The sequence below is a fragment of the Ambystoma mexicanum genome, chromosome 2q (genome assembly GCF_040938575.1).
Source record: "Ambystoma mexicanum isolate Mex_15411 chromosome 2q, UKY_AmexF1_1, whole genome shotgun sequence".
NCBI classification, from domain to species: domain Eukaryota; kingdom Metazoa; phylum Chordata; class Amphibia; order Caudata; family Ambystomatidae; genus Ambystoma; species Ambystoma mexicanum.
The window spans coordinates 1,284,792,947-1,284,806,693 of record NC_090924.1 but is presented as its reverse complement, the minus strand read 5'-3'; the positions used below and the strand labels follow the sequence as shown (position 1 = coordinate 1,284,806,693).

General features: G+C 51.0%; 1 protein-coding gene across 3 annotated transcripts in view; it reads left to right on the top strand.

Annotated features, from left to right (window-relative positions):
* DNAJC13 (DnaJ heat shock protein family (Hsp40) member C13) overlaps nt 1–13,747 on the top strand; it is a 2,820,731-nt gene that overhangs the window by 2,561,319 nt on the left and 245,665 nt on the right. For all 3 annotated transcript variants that reach the window (XM_069648714.1, XM_069648713.1, XM_069648715.1), the window contains one exon: nt 93–272. In XM_069648714.1, coding sequence (XP_069504815.1) covers nt 93–272 — 180 coding nt within the window. The remainder of the gene's footprint in view (nt 1–92; nt 273–13,747) is intronic.

Sequence of the window (13,747 nt, the reverse complement as noted above, 5' to 3'; positions counted from 1 at the left end):
GTATGTGAACCTACTTTAAACATAATGAATGTGATGTACTGTTAGTTTTATGGGAATATTTTTTACAGTTCAACAACTCCTTTTTCTCACAGGGAGAAACACTTGAAACAGTGACAACAGCAACAGTCTGTCTTTTCAGCACTCAGCCTCAGCTGGCGGATCAAGTGCCGCCATTGGGTCACCTTCCAAAGATTCTACAGGCTCTGAGCCATAAGAACAATGCCATTCCTAAAAGTGCTATCCGTGTCATTCACATATTATCAGATAACGAGGTATTCTTTTTCTTTTGAATCATAATATTTCTTTGAATATTTTTTTGATTCAGTATCATTCTTCTTTAAGCATGTTTTGATGTGCCAAAGAACATTGGTTTAATTGAACAAAATACGGACAATATTGTTCCACAGGAAATCGCATTCCTTATTTGCCTCTGTGAAAAAGTCCTCTGTTGTGATTTGTGAGTTCCTAGTATGGTGAGCCTAAAATCCTCCAAGTTGCCTCCACAGCACCCCATTCCAAAGCAGGGGACAGTTGTATGGCTCACATTGTGGCCGCTGCTTGCCCAGAAAGGTACCCCCTTGCCAAATATAGTAATGAGGCGAACACAAAGCGGTAAGTGGGCTCTTGCTTTTAATTCAGACAAAAACAGATCCCACAGCTCTTCACTCTCTAACCGTCCTCCCGATCTCCCCCACATTCCAGAACTCCAATTAGTCCTTCCCCTTTAGTTATTCCCTGGTGACATATGTCACCAAAGATTTCTTTAAATGTAGAGTTCTACACAATGATCCAAAACATCTTCTCCCCAAAAATAAATAAACTTGAACAAAACTGTGATTCATTGTTCCGAGTACATGAAAACCTAGTCGTAACAATGATTCTGCTTTTAGAACATATGACAACTAACTGAATACTTATGAACCTGACCTCAATTGGCTGGGGGAAACAAAATGAATTGTGCTTGCTCTCAGTTGTATGAGGTATATTCCCTAAATAGATGCCAGGAAAAACATTTGTCCATTAATTCATTTCATGGTGCTGATGCCCCCCAGGTGATTTCCTAGTGCGACTGAGTCAGGCTTCTGCCCCACCAACATCTTCAAGATCCTGCACTTCAACCCCTTTACCATGACCACTCCCACTGTCCTCCAATTCTTTCTTGTCTCCAATTTCTACCTTTGTTGGCATTATTCCTTGCACACCTATAAATCCTATCCAAATTCCATATGGATACATTTTACATCCTTACAGCTTTCTAGAAAATCTCTAGAACTTTTTTAGGTTCTGAATATTTACAAATAGCTTTCAGTGCACTTCTTTCATTCTTGACTCACTCTCCACTACTTTTATTCTTCTATCTAATCCTTGCCTATCCATAGACTTGCTTTGACTTGCTTGCTCTTTTCTTGAAATACGCTGATTTACATTTTGCTCCGAGTCCTCCCCAACACAGGTGTTTTTGACCCTGTCCTTTCGGAGGTGACCCTTTACTCCATACCATTTCTGCCAGACCCTTCATCACATTCATACCATTCTACCATGCCTGTTCTACCTTTTCAAGCCACAACTTATTAAATCTCTCTACTAAGCCGTTTGTTTCTCGATGATAGTTAGTTGTACATTTCCACATTATCCCTTTCCTCTTAGCACAATCCATCATTTCCTTGCTTCTAAATTCTGGTCCATTGTCACTTATTATTCCCTCAGGATAACCCTCTCTTCTAAAAATGTGTTCCAAAAATATTGAACGGTCAGTCGTTACTCTTGTCATTAATTTGATTTCAGGCCATTTTGAATAGTGATCCATTACAACCAATATGAACTTTATTTTGTACCCATTATGTGATAAGGTCCCAATACATCTATACCCAACATTGTCCAAACTCCTGTGTGATCCTGTATGGCTGAGGACTCGTGCTTATTCAACTTTATGCATTTATCAGAATGGAAAGATGACCAACAATCCCTCATGTGCCTCTCTATTTACATGTCAATACCAGGCCACCACTATCTTTCTCTTCTGTTTAGTTCTGGTGATGCCTGATGTCCTTCATGTGCTATTTGGGCAGACCGCTTGTTAGGCAGAATCCTGTGCAGTGCCCTTAGGGACCACTACACACAATTAAGACTACAGGTGGCAATACAGGTTTTACCTTTGGTACAAGCCTGTACTACTATGTTAAAGTGGTAGCAGTAGCGGAGCAGCCAGGCTTATCTCAAGAGTATATGAGCAGTAGCAGAGATTACACAAAGGGACCACAATTACTGTGACTCAAGCAAACACTGACTCAAGGTGTCAGGTAAAAAATATAAGTACATTTATTTTTTAAAACCTTTGTTATAAACACAACACTTCTATTATTTTGAAAACCACACGTAAAATATACTACAACTAACCAATTCACTTTGTACAGTATACTTCAAGGTAAGTACCCTGTGTTTTAGCGGACCGTGTTAAGAAACAAAAGATGTTACCGGGAATACACTTGCGATCACTTATTGACATTAATGATAGTTCGGTCTTACTAAAGAAACGCGTATCCGCGGCAAGAAATGTTACCGAGGCAAAAACACACTTAGCACCTGAGATACCTAGAAAGAGTTGGGGGCATAAATCATAGGCAGACAGAATCAGAGAACACTCTTAGACAGAAATTCAAAAGTCAATAGGCCAGTGTCAAGTGGAACCGGGTTCCTGTTGTCAAGGATCACACAGTCAGATAGTTCACGATTCGGCAGAGCCAGGAGTACTTAGATATTGTCAACAGAGGAAGCAAAAGTTATAAGAAGGAGGGAAGACAAGGGCAAGCCTTGGAGGCGAAGAAAAGGGATTCACCCAAATTCCTCGAGCAGAACACAGTACCTTATTCAAGAAAGAAGCTGGTGCCATGGCAGTTGTCCCTGGTAGTTTCCTGCAGACCCTTGGTTCCTGGAGCTTCGATCCGAAGGAGGACGTCTGGAGGGTCTGCACCACACTGGGCTGAAGCCAGCAGCAGCGACGGTGAATAAAAGGTGCGCTCCTTAAAAACAGGAGAGGCTCTTCAGATGGCTATCCGGATCACTACAGCAGTATGCAGTGATTTCGACCACGAAGAGGATCCCCTGGCTGTAGAAGATGAGCTAGTTATCCCCACCAAGCTCAAGGGAGGAAGACTCCAGACTGGATCTTCTCTGGTCGTCGAAGGGTAGATAGCTCAGGACTGCAGCAGGGCTTCACCGGGACGGGATAGTTGCAGCAGTCTACTTCTTCTCCGCTTCTCTTCGGTTCCTTGTAGTTCCAGTGGCGACTCTGATTTACAGACCAAGAGACCTGCCTTTTAATGCGCAAATCCCCCATTCACACAGCCTGGCTGTCAGTCATGCAGCAGGGGGGTTGTACGGCCCAGACAACCACATCAGCCAAACATGGCAAAGTGTGACTTGGGTTTTCTAGTATACCCTGTGCAGGGGATGACTACACCCTTCCCTCACATTCAGCCCACCTAGACACCCAGGCGCCTAGAGGAGGGCTTCTGGGCAGAAGCCCGCCAAAAGACAGTGAACAAAGGAGGCAAACCTGGTTTGCAGCGCAAAGTAAAACAAAAGAAGGACTTTATCAAAAAGAAACAGCGAATAAACCCAAACGGAGCCAAAAGAAAAAGCATTTGGTCAAGCGGGTTTAAGTTCGAGGCTAGTATAATAGCCTAAAACAATGGCACGTTTATATAGTATAATTACGGTAGAAAAGTTAGGGTAGATACCACTGCCACCATGTTAAAAGAGCGAAACAATGCTCTAGGAGGTACAGATAACAAGGGCTAAGGAATAAACCTTTCCAGTACTCCATGTAAGATGGGGTGTACTGGATCTGTGGTTAAATGACTAAGTAAAGTTAATGGCAACTTTACCCTTTTCTGGGGGACAGTAGTCCGCCTCAGAAATGGAGTCAGTGGGAAGTCTAAAAGACAACCCTGTGTCACTGCACTGAAGGTGCTGTGTAACACACAAAAGAATGGGGCTACTGAAGTGGTGTGCTCCAGAGTCCACAATCACAAAAACAGATGAAATACACATGGCAAAACACAAGTAAGAGTGGAAAGAAAGGGGTTCACTCTTACCAAGAGGAAAAATAAACTCCAGAGATCCAGCAAAGATGCTGGGGGACTCGATAGGTAAGGGAAATTAGTAATTGAATGCAAATTCTCCCTAACACCGCTCTCGTAGACACCTAGGCAGAATAAGGTGAGACCACATAATAATAGCTTACGTTTTACTCACAATTCCTCCTTTACCCCCCAGAATGGTAACTCTTTATGTCCTACCCATTTCGTTTTTTGGCCACCCCCGTTGGTCCAATCAACTTTTTATATTGGTGTTTGATCTTTGACTACTTTATTTTTCCATTCTAGTTTCTCAGTCTCTCCATCCTTTCCCAATAAGACACTCAGCATTACCTGTTCTACCACTTGCCCAATTCTCTTTTTTCTTTCTTTTTTTGAAACTTGTTTTTATTAGCATTTATACAGAGAACCAGACATTTCAATATAGCAAAAAAACACAAGTGTATCCCACTTTGGCAATAACAGTCTAGATCTCCCAAACCACCCCCCTCCCTTAGCCCCTCCTCCCACAACCCCCAACCTCTCATCTAAATCAACTCTTCTTCAATGGTGTAAGTTTCTTCTATCAATGTCTCCGATCCGAAGGTTCTCATAGTGTCTGTATATAGCCCTTGTCGGCTCCCCTCCGGGGCCCTCGTCCCCCCTCCCATTCCGAACACCTACTGAGGTAGTCCACCATCCTCCAGCCCCCATTTGAGCAGTAGGGCAGACCATTCAGCTTGAAATTCTACCATTCTGTCGTTCACCACTGCAGTAAGCTTCTCCATTATCATCATGCTTTGCACTTTCCATTCCCATACCTCTTGTCATGATGCCTACTCCCGCTGTCATAATGCCTACTCCCGGGAAGCCAGTTCAGGCCCAGCGTACCCGAAAGCAGACATCATGTCCCCAGGGAAGGACCCAGCAACCCCTTATAGGGGCTCTTTGGACATTGTCCTGGCGCCTTTGGCGCCAGGCTCATAGAAGGCATCACTCCTGGCACCATAGGCGCCAGGCTCATTATGGGAGTGCTTGAATGGACTTACCTGATGCAGACCATGCTGCCGGATCCAGACCTCCTTGAGGTCTGAAAGGGACTATTTTACCTATGGGACTATTTTACCACTCGGGCGTGGCTGAGGAAGAATACTTACCTGGAACTACTTTGGGGGCTATTTAAACCACGCCCAGACAGCAGCTCACGCTTCGCGTTGTTCTGCATCTAGCAGCTGGACATTCACTGTGTCTGCTCCTGCATCCTGGCTCCAGCCACGCCCGCCTGCAACCTGGAACACCTAAAAAGGAAGGAAAGGAGAGAAAGGTGAATAATTGAACTGTACCTGCCTCCATCCGGAGTCCGGAACCATCACTCCGACGATCCTGTGAAAAGACATTATTTTTAGAAGCGCATCGCTCGCTGCAGCGCCGCGTTCCACTCACCTTCACGAGGCGCCCTCGGGCTCTTCAGCGACCATTGGCACCATCCGTCGCCTTTCAGTGCCTAAGGAGAAAAAGAGACAAAACAAAGATGAGCGAAGGAACAGATTGAGGAAGGCCTGATTCTCCCACCTTAAGACTTACCTGATTACTGTTGGGACAATCTTTCCTCACCTCGGGTCGGCGCCGCTTCCTTGGCACTTCCGTACCCCGGCCCCTAAGGGGAAAAAGACACACGCATTAGTGGGTGAAAGCAAGATCACTAAGGGAACCATCCATCAAAAAGACTCACCAGAGTTTACCTTCGGCGAATCCATTCCTCTACGCGGATTCTTCATCCTGCATCTGAAATACGGAAAAGGACAACGGACAATTAAGGCTGGAACTTTTGCAACTGAATACTTACGGCCTCATATTGGAAAAGTCAAGCGGAGTTGAATACTCACCAAACCCGAGATCCAGTGAAGTAACTGGAAATCAACGCGCCCCCGCATCGGAAGCAGGATGGAGAGCTCGTCCTTTCAGACTCTAAGGTGAGACTCTACGGGGAATCGCGGAGGGGGTTCGAGGAGTGTGGGAGGGTGAAGGGGGGGGAATCCGACACATTATCCAGCAGACAGTTAATCCCCTTTTCCATCTACAGAAGGATTTTTCTACGGGCCAGACAGGCGAGGTTTGGGGGTCCAGTCCAGTCCGTCTTCCGAGTCCTGCGCATCACCTTAGAAGAGGTCATAGCAGTCCAGAATGGGTAGGCGCCTCTGTGGGAATCAGGTGAGCGTTACACCTCTTTGGTGTGTAGATTTTCTTTTTTCCAACATTGGGCTATGGTCAATCTCCCCACCCTTAACATGGCTTCCCACATCCTCGGAAGTCTGTTCTTCCCTATCTTTTGCGGTAGCCCAAGTAGCAACTGCAGTGGGTCTAGGTCCAGCCCTATCCCCATCACCTCTTCCATCCAGCTCAACACCTCTTTCCAAAACACTTGTACCTTGGGGCCAGGGTCCCCGGTTCCCCCATCGCTTAGGGCACAGCGGAGATGCTCTCGTAAACATTTTGGACATTTTCACTGGGTCTCTGTGCCATCCCATTAAAAGTTTAAAGTTGTGTTCTATCGTGGAGGTGAACAGCACCCCCTGGATGACCACTTTATATATTCGTGCCCACTCCTCCTCGGGGATCTCTTCAACCACCAACTCCACCCAATACCTCTGAAAGGTTTGCCTTCCCTGTTGACAAGACTGATTCATAGCTTTGTATAGCTTGGACAGTATCCCCTTCCTTGTTACAGATTGGTCCAGGACTTTTTCCACTGCTGTTAATTATCTAGCCGCCCCTTACCCCCACTTTGGGTCTGTCAGGATACCCTTAATGCGGATATGTTAAAATATTGAGATCGAGTCCCCTCCCAGTATATCCCGTACCTTACTCCATTCATGGAAGCTCCCACCCTCAAACAATTGTCCCACCCTCAAAAGCCATGCATCTGACCACCTCTGCGAATGCGCGAATCCCTGGTGCCCCAACTCGATTGGTGGCCCCATGTTGAGGACATAGGGGAGGGCCACAATGCATAACCCTGTGTCTCTAGATTCCCATCAGACTGACCTGAAAACCCCCAGTGTAGGGTGGGACCAGAGACGTTCTGGTATTGATGTAAACGGGGACCAGAAGTAGTCCCTGACCGTCAGAGGTTGCGCAGCGAGATCCTCCAGAGAGGTCTAATAAGTCCTCAGGTCTTCCCTCAATTGTTCCATCATCCCCCTGATATGTGCTGCCTTCTAATACAGACCGATGTCTGGTAACCTGAATCCCTCCTTCTCCCTTAGAAGGGTAAGAGTTGCCGTTTTCACCCTTGGGGTCTTGTTTCCCCATATAAACCTACAGAGCTCTCCTGTGACTTCTAGGAAAAACTTATCCGGGTGCTGCCTCGGAATGGCTGCAAACAAATCAGTCTGGGGAGCAGATTCATTATGCCGTACCAAGTCAGTAACAAAGGGAGCCTCCTCTTAAGGTCAGCTGTTAGCGGCGCATGAAAGGGATTATAATTAGCCGCCACCATCTCCTCTACATTCCTTGTCACCCAAATGCCCAGGTATTGAATGCTCCTCTGGTGACCGCCATGCCATAATAGCTCTCTTTCGTGTCTAGGAGGGGACTCTATTCCTGTAAAGGCAGGAAAGCAGACTCCCACATTCATTTTGAGTCCTGATAGGCTGCCATATTCCGCAATGTGGGCCATTAGCGCTGAGAGGGAGACCGGAACATTCGTAGGCCAATGAAATTTTGCATTAGACTTCTCCCCTCGCTATACCCTTGATCCGTTCATTTATTCGAATTGCAATTGCCAGTGGCTCCATGGTGAGGGCGTACAAAAGCGGGGAGAGGCGACATCCCTGCCTGGTCCTTCATGTGAGTTCAAAGGTCTCCGTAAGTCCCCCCCATTATCCGTACCCTCGCCCTGGGCCTATTATATAGTGCTGTCGCCCATTTCAAGAAGTTTGATCCCAGCCCCATCCTCCCCAGAAACTTCATCATTAAGGGCCACTCGACCCTGTCAAAGGCTTTTTCTGAGTCCATCATCACTAGACATGCGTCCAGCTCCCACTTGTGCCCCATGAATCTGGCTAATAATCTTCCTGATGTTATCTGATCCTTGCCTTCCCTTGATGAATCCCACTTGGCCCTATGCGCTAGAAGTGGCATGCCCCCCTCCAATCTCATTCCCAGGACTTTTGCCAGTATTTTTACATCACCATTGAGGAGTGAAATGGGCCTATAAGAAGAGCAACTGGTGTGGTCCTTCCCTTGATTTGGGATCGCAACAATGGCTGCCACCATCATCGAGGCGGGGAGGGGTTCACCTTCCATGCACGCGTTGAATACCTTTACTAAACACGGAGCTAACAGGGATTTAAATAGTTTATAAAATGTTATCGTAAACCCGTCTTCGCCCGGGGCAGTCCCTGATTTCGTTCCCGCGATGGCCCGCATGATTTCCTCATGCGTTATGGGGATCTCAAGGTTTTCCGCTATCTCTTTGGGGAGCCCTGCGATTGGTAGCTTTTCCAGGAATTAGTCTATCTGGGTCTCCTCCCCCACCCATTCAGACAAATAGAGGGTTCTGTAATACTTTAACAAATTGACTCCTTATACTCTGGATGTCATACAAGCACCTTTTCTCCAGCATGGGGTCTGGCATAAATTCACATGCTCATGAATATTCCCCGTCGTCAGGCTGGAAATCCTCGGTAAAGAAAAATTAGTATCAGTTTCGTTTCTGATCCGTCTTTCGTAGTAGTAACCAATCACTGATCTGTGTCATGCTGACCACAGCCAATGACTGCCATCTCCCTAAGCCCCGCCTCTGGCAGCCATCTTCAGATTTTTACCGCACGTTCAAGTGTTGGGATCCTTGTGCTATTGCTCTCGAGCTTTAGTGCTTTTTTCGCGCTTTTTCTTAGGAAAAATTTCTCTTTTTCGGTCAAAAGAGCCTCAAGCTCCACCGTCTCTTTATCCGATCAACGGGGACCCGTGTCGGATTCTTCTACGCCCCTCAAGGGTGAAGATTTCGTCGAGCCACGCTTTTGGAGGACTCCAGAAGTTTCTCAGGCCCATCTCGATCATGGCCGAGGAGAAAGGAAGCTTATCGCCCGGAAAGCTGTTCATGGTCTGCCCTGGAGGCCAGCTTCAGAATGTCTTTAAGGAGGACAAACACTCCCTTTGCCTCTACTGCCTGCATGAGGACAAGACGCACGTGGAGATGGACTGTGCGTTTTGCGGCAATATGTCGGAGCGGACCATGAAGGACCGCCATCTGCGTCTCGCCAACTGGCTGGAAGGGAAGAGCCGTCAGGCGAGAAGAAGAAGTCATCGTCTGAGCGGTCTTCTAAGACCTTTGAGGGCGCCCCGGCGACGGGGGTCCAACAGAAGGCCAAGCACCGCAAGTCCGCTGGCACCGGGAGCGCCGAATGGTCGGGCTCTCGGGCGCCAGGCAGGGCGCATCCTCCCCAGCGCCATCAACCATGAGCCAACGCTCTGGCTCGGGTAAGAGGAAGGCCGAGCACCCGGCGAAGCTCCTGGAGAGACCCCGGTCGAGCTCGAAGGCCCCATCGGAGGGGGAGCGAGGCGGTGACCCTCCCCCCAAGGAGAAGGCGGTGAGCGCACCTAAGGTGATGAAAGCCTTAATCCATCCGGCCAAGGCCTCTATCGAGACAATCGCGGCGGCCCTGGCTCAGCCTGTGGAGGCTACACCAGTGGTGGCGACCTCGGAGAGAGTCCTCTTTCATGCCCATCGACAGGACCCCCGTGAAACCTCCGACGGAGAAGAAAAAGGGGGGGCAGGAGGTCGTCGTGGATTCGGCCTCAACCTCTGAGGAGGAGCTGATCGAAGTCTTAAGCCACGGCGTTGGCGTGGAAGAAGACCAGCCCGTCAGGAGGGACCCTGACGTAGGAGACGACGAGAACGTCGAGGGTGCCGACGGGGCTCCTGACCGCCCGTCGGAATCCCCTCAACCAGTGCCGCAAGATAACTCGGCGGCCATTTTGTTGGCTATACAGTCCTTATGCTCGGAGATAAGGACGAGATTGCTGTTACTACCAACGGAGGAACCTCTCCCGACGGGGGACCCGGAGCCAGGCCCTTCTGGGAGCCCTCCTCCTAAGAGAAGGATTCATCCGCCACCTCCTTTTCAACCATCGCGCCCTGCTCAGCCCTCCTCCCCGTCCACGACCCGTGGGGATGATACGGGGACTGACACGGCCGCGACGGGCACAGACGACTAGGTTTACGACGAGGATCTCCCGTCGTCACCTCCTCCCCGGGCTTCCCCGCCCGACGAGATTGGATCGTTTCAAGCCATGATCGCCAGGGCATCCGAGCTTTTCCAGCTCTGCCCGGAAGAGAAGAAGGAAGGAAGGTTTCCTTTATCAACGGCGCGAGACCAAGAGGAAGACGGTCCTCGCTGTACCTCAACTGGACGATATCTGGGATGAGGGTCTCGCCCTCCTCAAGAACCCATCCACAACGCCTGCGAGAAGGGATCGGTACGAGAAGTACCGGGTCCCGGGTGCGGCCCTCTTGTGCCTTCGGGCACTGCCGACCCCGGACTCGGTCGTCTCCGCGGCGGCCAGGAAGAAAGCGGGGGGGGCTCGGCCTCTACGTCAACCTCCCCGCCGGACGGCGAGGGAAAGAAGTTGGACACGATGGGACGCAGAGTCATCTCATCGGCACCGACGACGATTAAGGCTGCTAACGCCTTGGCTATCGTAGCCCGCTACGACAGGAAGTTGTGGTACAAAATCGCCCCCTTGCTGGATTTCCTACCAGACGACAAGAGGGCGGAGGCCCTAGAGATCTTGCAGGAAGGAGAAGTGCCGTCGGACCACGCCATTACGATAGCGACGGACATCGCTGACACTGGATTTCGCTAGTTGGGCAACGGCGTGTGCCTTAGACGGCGTGGATGGCTCAAGGCAACTGACTTCCGTCAGGACGTGCAGACCAGAGTCTTGGACATGCCCTTCGACGGGAGCAACCTGTTTGGGAAAACGGGGGACGATTCCCTACAAGCCATCAAGACGGACACGGAGACAGCCCGGGCTCTTGGTGTTCTCCAGCAACGACGGCCGCCCTTTCGGAGCGGCGGAGGCAAGCAAGGTTCCAGCGGCGGATTTTCCACCTATAGTCAAGCGGCCCGTTCGTCGTCACAGGAAGCCTACAGGGGACGAGACAAGTCGGGCGGACCCCGCCGTCGTCGCCAAGGAGGACAAGGCGGCAAATCCTCGTGAAAGCAGGACTGAACCGACCGTGGGCTCGGGCCCCCACTGAAGCACCCCGGTGGGAGGCCGGATGGCGAACTTCATCAGCGTGTGGGAGTCCATCTCCACCGACCGTTGGGTGCTGGACGCCCTGGCCCAGGGTCACGCGCTCGAGTTTCTAAAGAAGTGCCCGAGCGTGTCCCCCGTGGCAAGGAAGGAACATCACGTCCCTCAACTTCTCTTGGAGGTAAAGGCGATGCTCAAGAAAGGCGCCATCGAGCTCGTCCCAAAGAGGCTTCGGGGCTCCGGAGTTTACTCAAGATACTTCCACGTGAAGAAGAAGACGGGAGGATGGCGTCCCATCCTGGACCTACAACGACTGAACAAATTCATCAAGGCACAGAAGTTCCGGATGGTCACCCTCCAGCACGTCCTGGGTCAACTGGAGGAGGGCGATTTCCTGTCGTCGTTGGATTTGGAGGATGCCTACTTCCATATCCCCATCCTAAAGGGACACCGAAAGTTTCTCAGATTCGTGGTCCAAGGGCGTCCCTACCAGTTCAAAGCCCTTCCCTTCGGATTGAGGTCGGCACCCAGGGTGTTCACCAAGTGCTGCGCCTGGAGGGGATCCACGTCTACCCCTACCTGGACAACTGGCTCATCCGAGCAAAGACAAAGGAGCTCGCCGTGGAGCACACGGCGAGGACCGTCCAAATACTCACGGAGCTGGGATTCTCCATAAACTACACCAAGTCCCACCTGGTGTCCCCGCAAGATGCGCTGTTTCTGGGAGCAAAACTCGACACAGTGGCGCTTCTGGCCTCTACGTCGGAGGAAAGGACGAGGGCCATCTTGGGCAAGGTGCAGCGGATGCTGTTTGCGGAGGCGGCCAGGGTGAGGTCCATCAAATCCCTCCTCGGAATGATGTCTTCTTGCATTTATCTCATCCGCCTGTGCAGGCTTCGGATGTGCCCGTTGCAGGAGTTCCTGGACGCTCGCTGGATCCAGACGACGGGCAGCTTCGAGGACAGGATCACACTCGACGAGAGCTTCCGACGAGCGATCCGGTGGTGGGGCACCCGCGCGCATCTGACGGCAGGCATGGACTTCCAGACCCCGGGCCACCAGAAGACAGTGACCACGGATGCCTCCCTGGAAGGGTGGGGAGCGCACACCGAAACTCTGCACGCGAGAGGCCTTTGGCTGCCGACGGAGAAGTCCCTCCATATCAATGTCCTGGAACTCCGTGCAGTGTTCTGGGCCCTCAGGTCCTTTCTTCCGTCCTTCAAGGGCAAGGTGGTGAGGATCTTCACCGACAACACCACCACCATGTTCTACATCAGGAAGCAGGGCGGTACCAGATCCCCAGCCCTGTCCAAGTAGGCTCAGGATCTGTGGCATTGGGCCGTCGCCCAAGGGATGTTTCTGGTGCCGTTTCATCTGGCAGGGATAAAAAACACCATCGCCGACTCGCTCAGCAGAGAGCTGCGCTCGTGCCACGAGTGGGAACTACGACAGGATCTAGTGGACCGCCTCTTCTGACGGTGGGGCACACCCCAGATCGATCTGTTCGCGACGGCGACGAACTCCAAGTGCTGGAGGTTTGCCAGCAGGTTTCCCCAGCCGAGGAGCATGGGCGATGCTTTCTCGTTCCCCTGGGAGGGCCTGTTCCTATATGCGTTCCCTCCATTGCCGCTGCTGATCCGGCTCATCAACCAGCTCAAGAGGTCACGGTGCAGGATGATCCTCATCGCACCTGTGTGGCCGAGGCAGATATGGTTCCCGGACCTTCTGGACTTGTCAGCGTCCCCGTCAATCAAGCTGCCAGTGGACGCGGATCTTCTCTCCAGGGAAGGAGGCGCCATCCTCCATCACGACCCGAAGTCGCTGAACTTGCAGGCCTGGCTCCTGCAGTGTTAGAGTTTGGAGGTTACGACATACCGGCCGACTGCAGAGAGGTTCTTGCAAAGGCCAGGGCGTCCTCAACTCTTAAATGCTACGGACACAAATGGAAGAGGTTCTCTGTCTGGTGCCACGCACAGAAGATTAACCCTCTACGGATTACGGCTCCTCAAGTACTGCCGTACCTGCTGACGCTGGCCAAGGCTGGACTGGCGCACGCTTCCATCAAGATTCATCTTGCTGCGATCTCCCGATACACCAGAACCACGGGACGGACGTCTTTGTGGTCTCATCGTCTGGTGAAAGAATTCATGAAGGGACTGTTCAGATCGTTCCCGCCGGTGAAGGCCCCGGCCCCGGCCCCGGCCCCGGCGTGGGAGCTCAACGTGGTGCTGACCAAGCTCATGGGACCTCCGTTCGAGCTTCTGCACTCAGCTCAGTTGAAGTTCTTGTCGTGGAAAACAGCGTTTCTTGTGGCCATCACCTCCGCATGACGGGTGGGAGAGATCCAGGCCCTTTCCTGCAAGCCCCCGTACTTGACTTTTCACGACACGAGGGTAGTGCTCAGG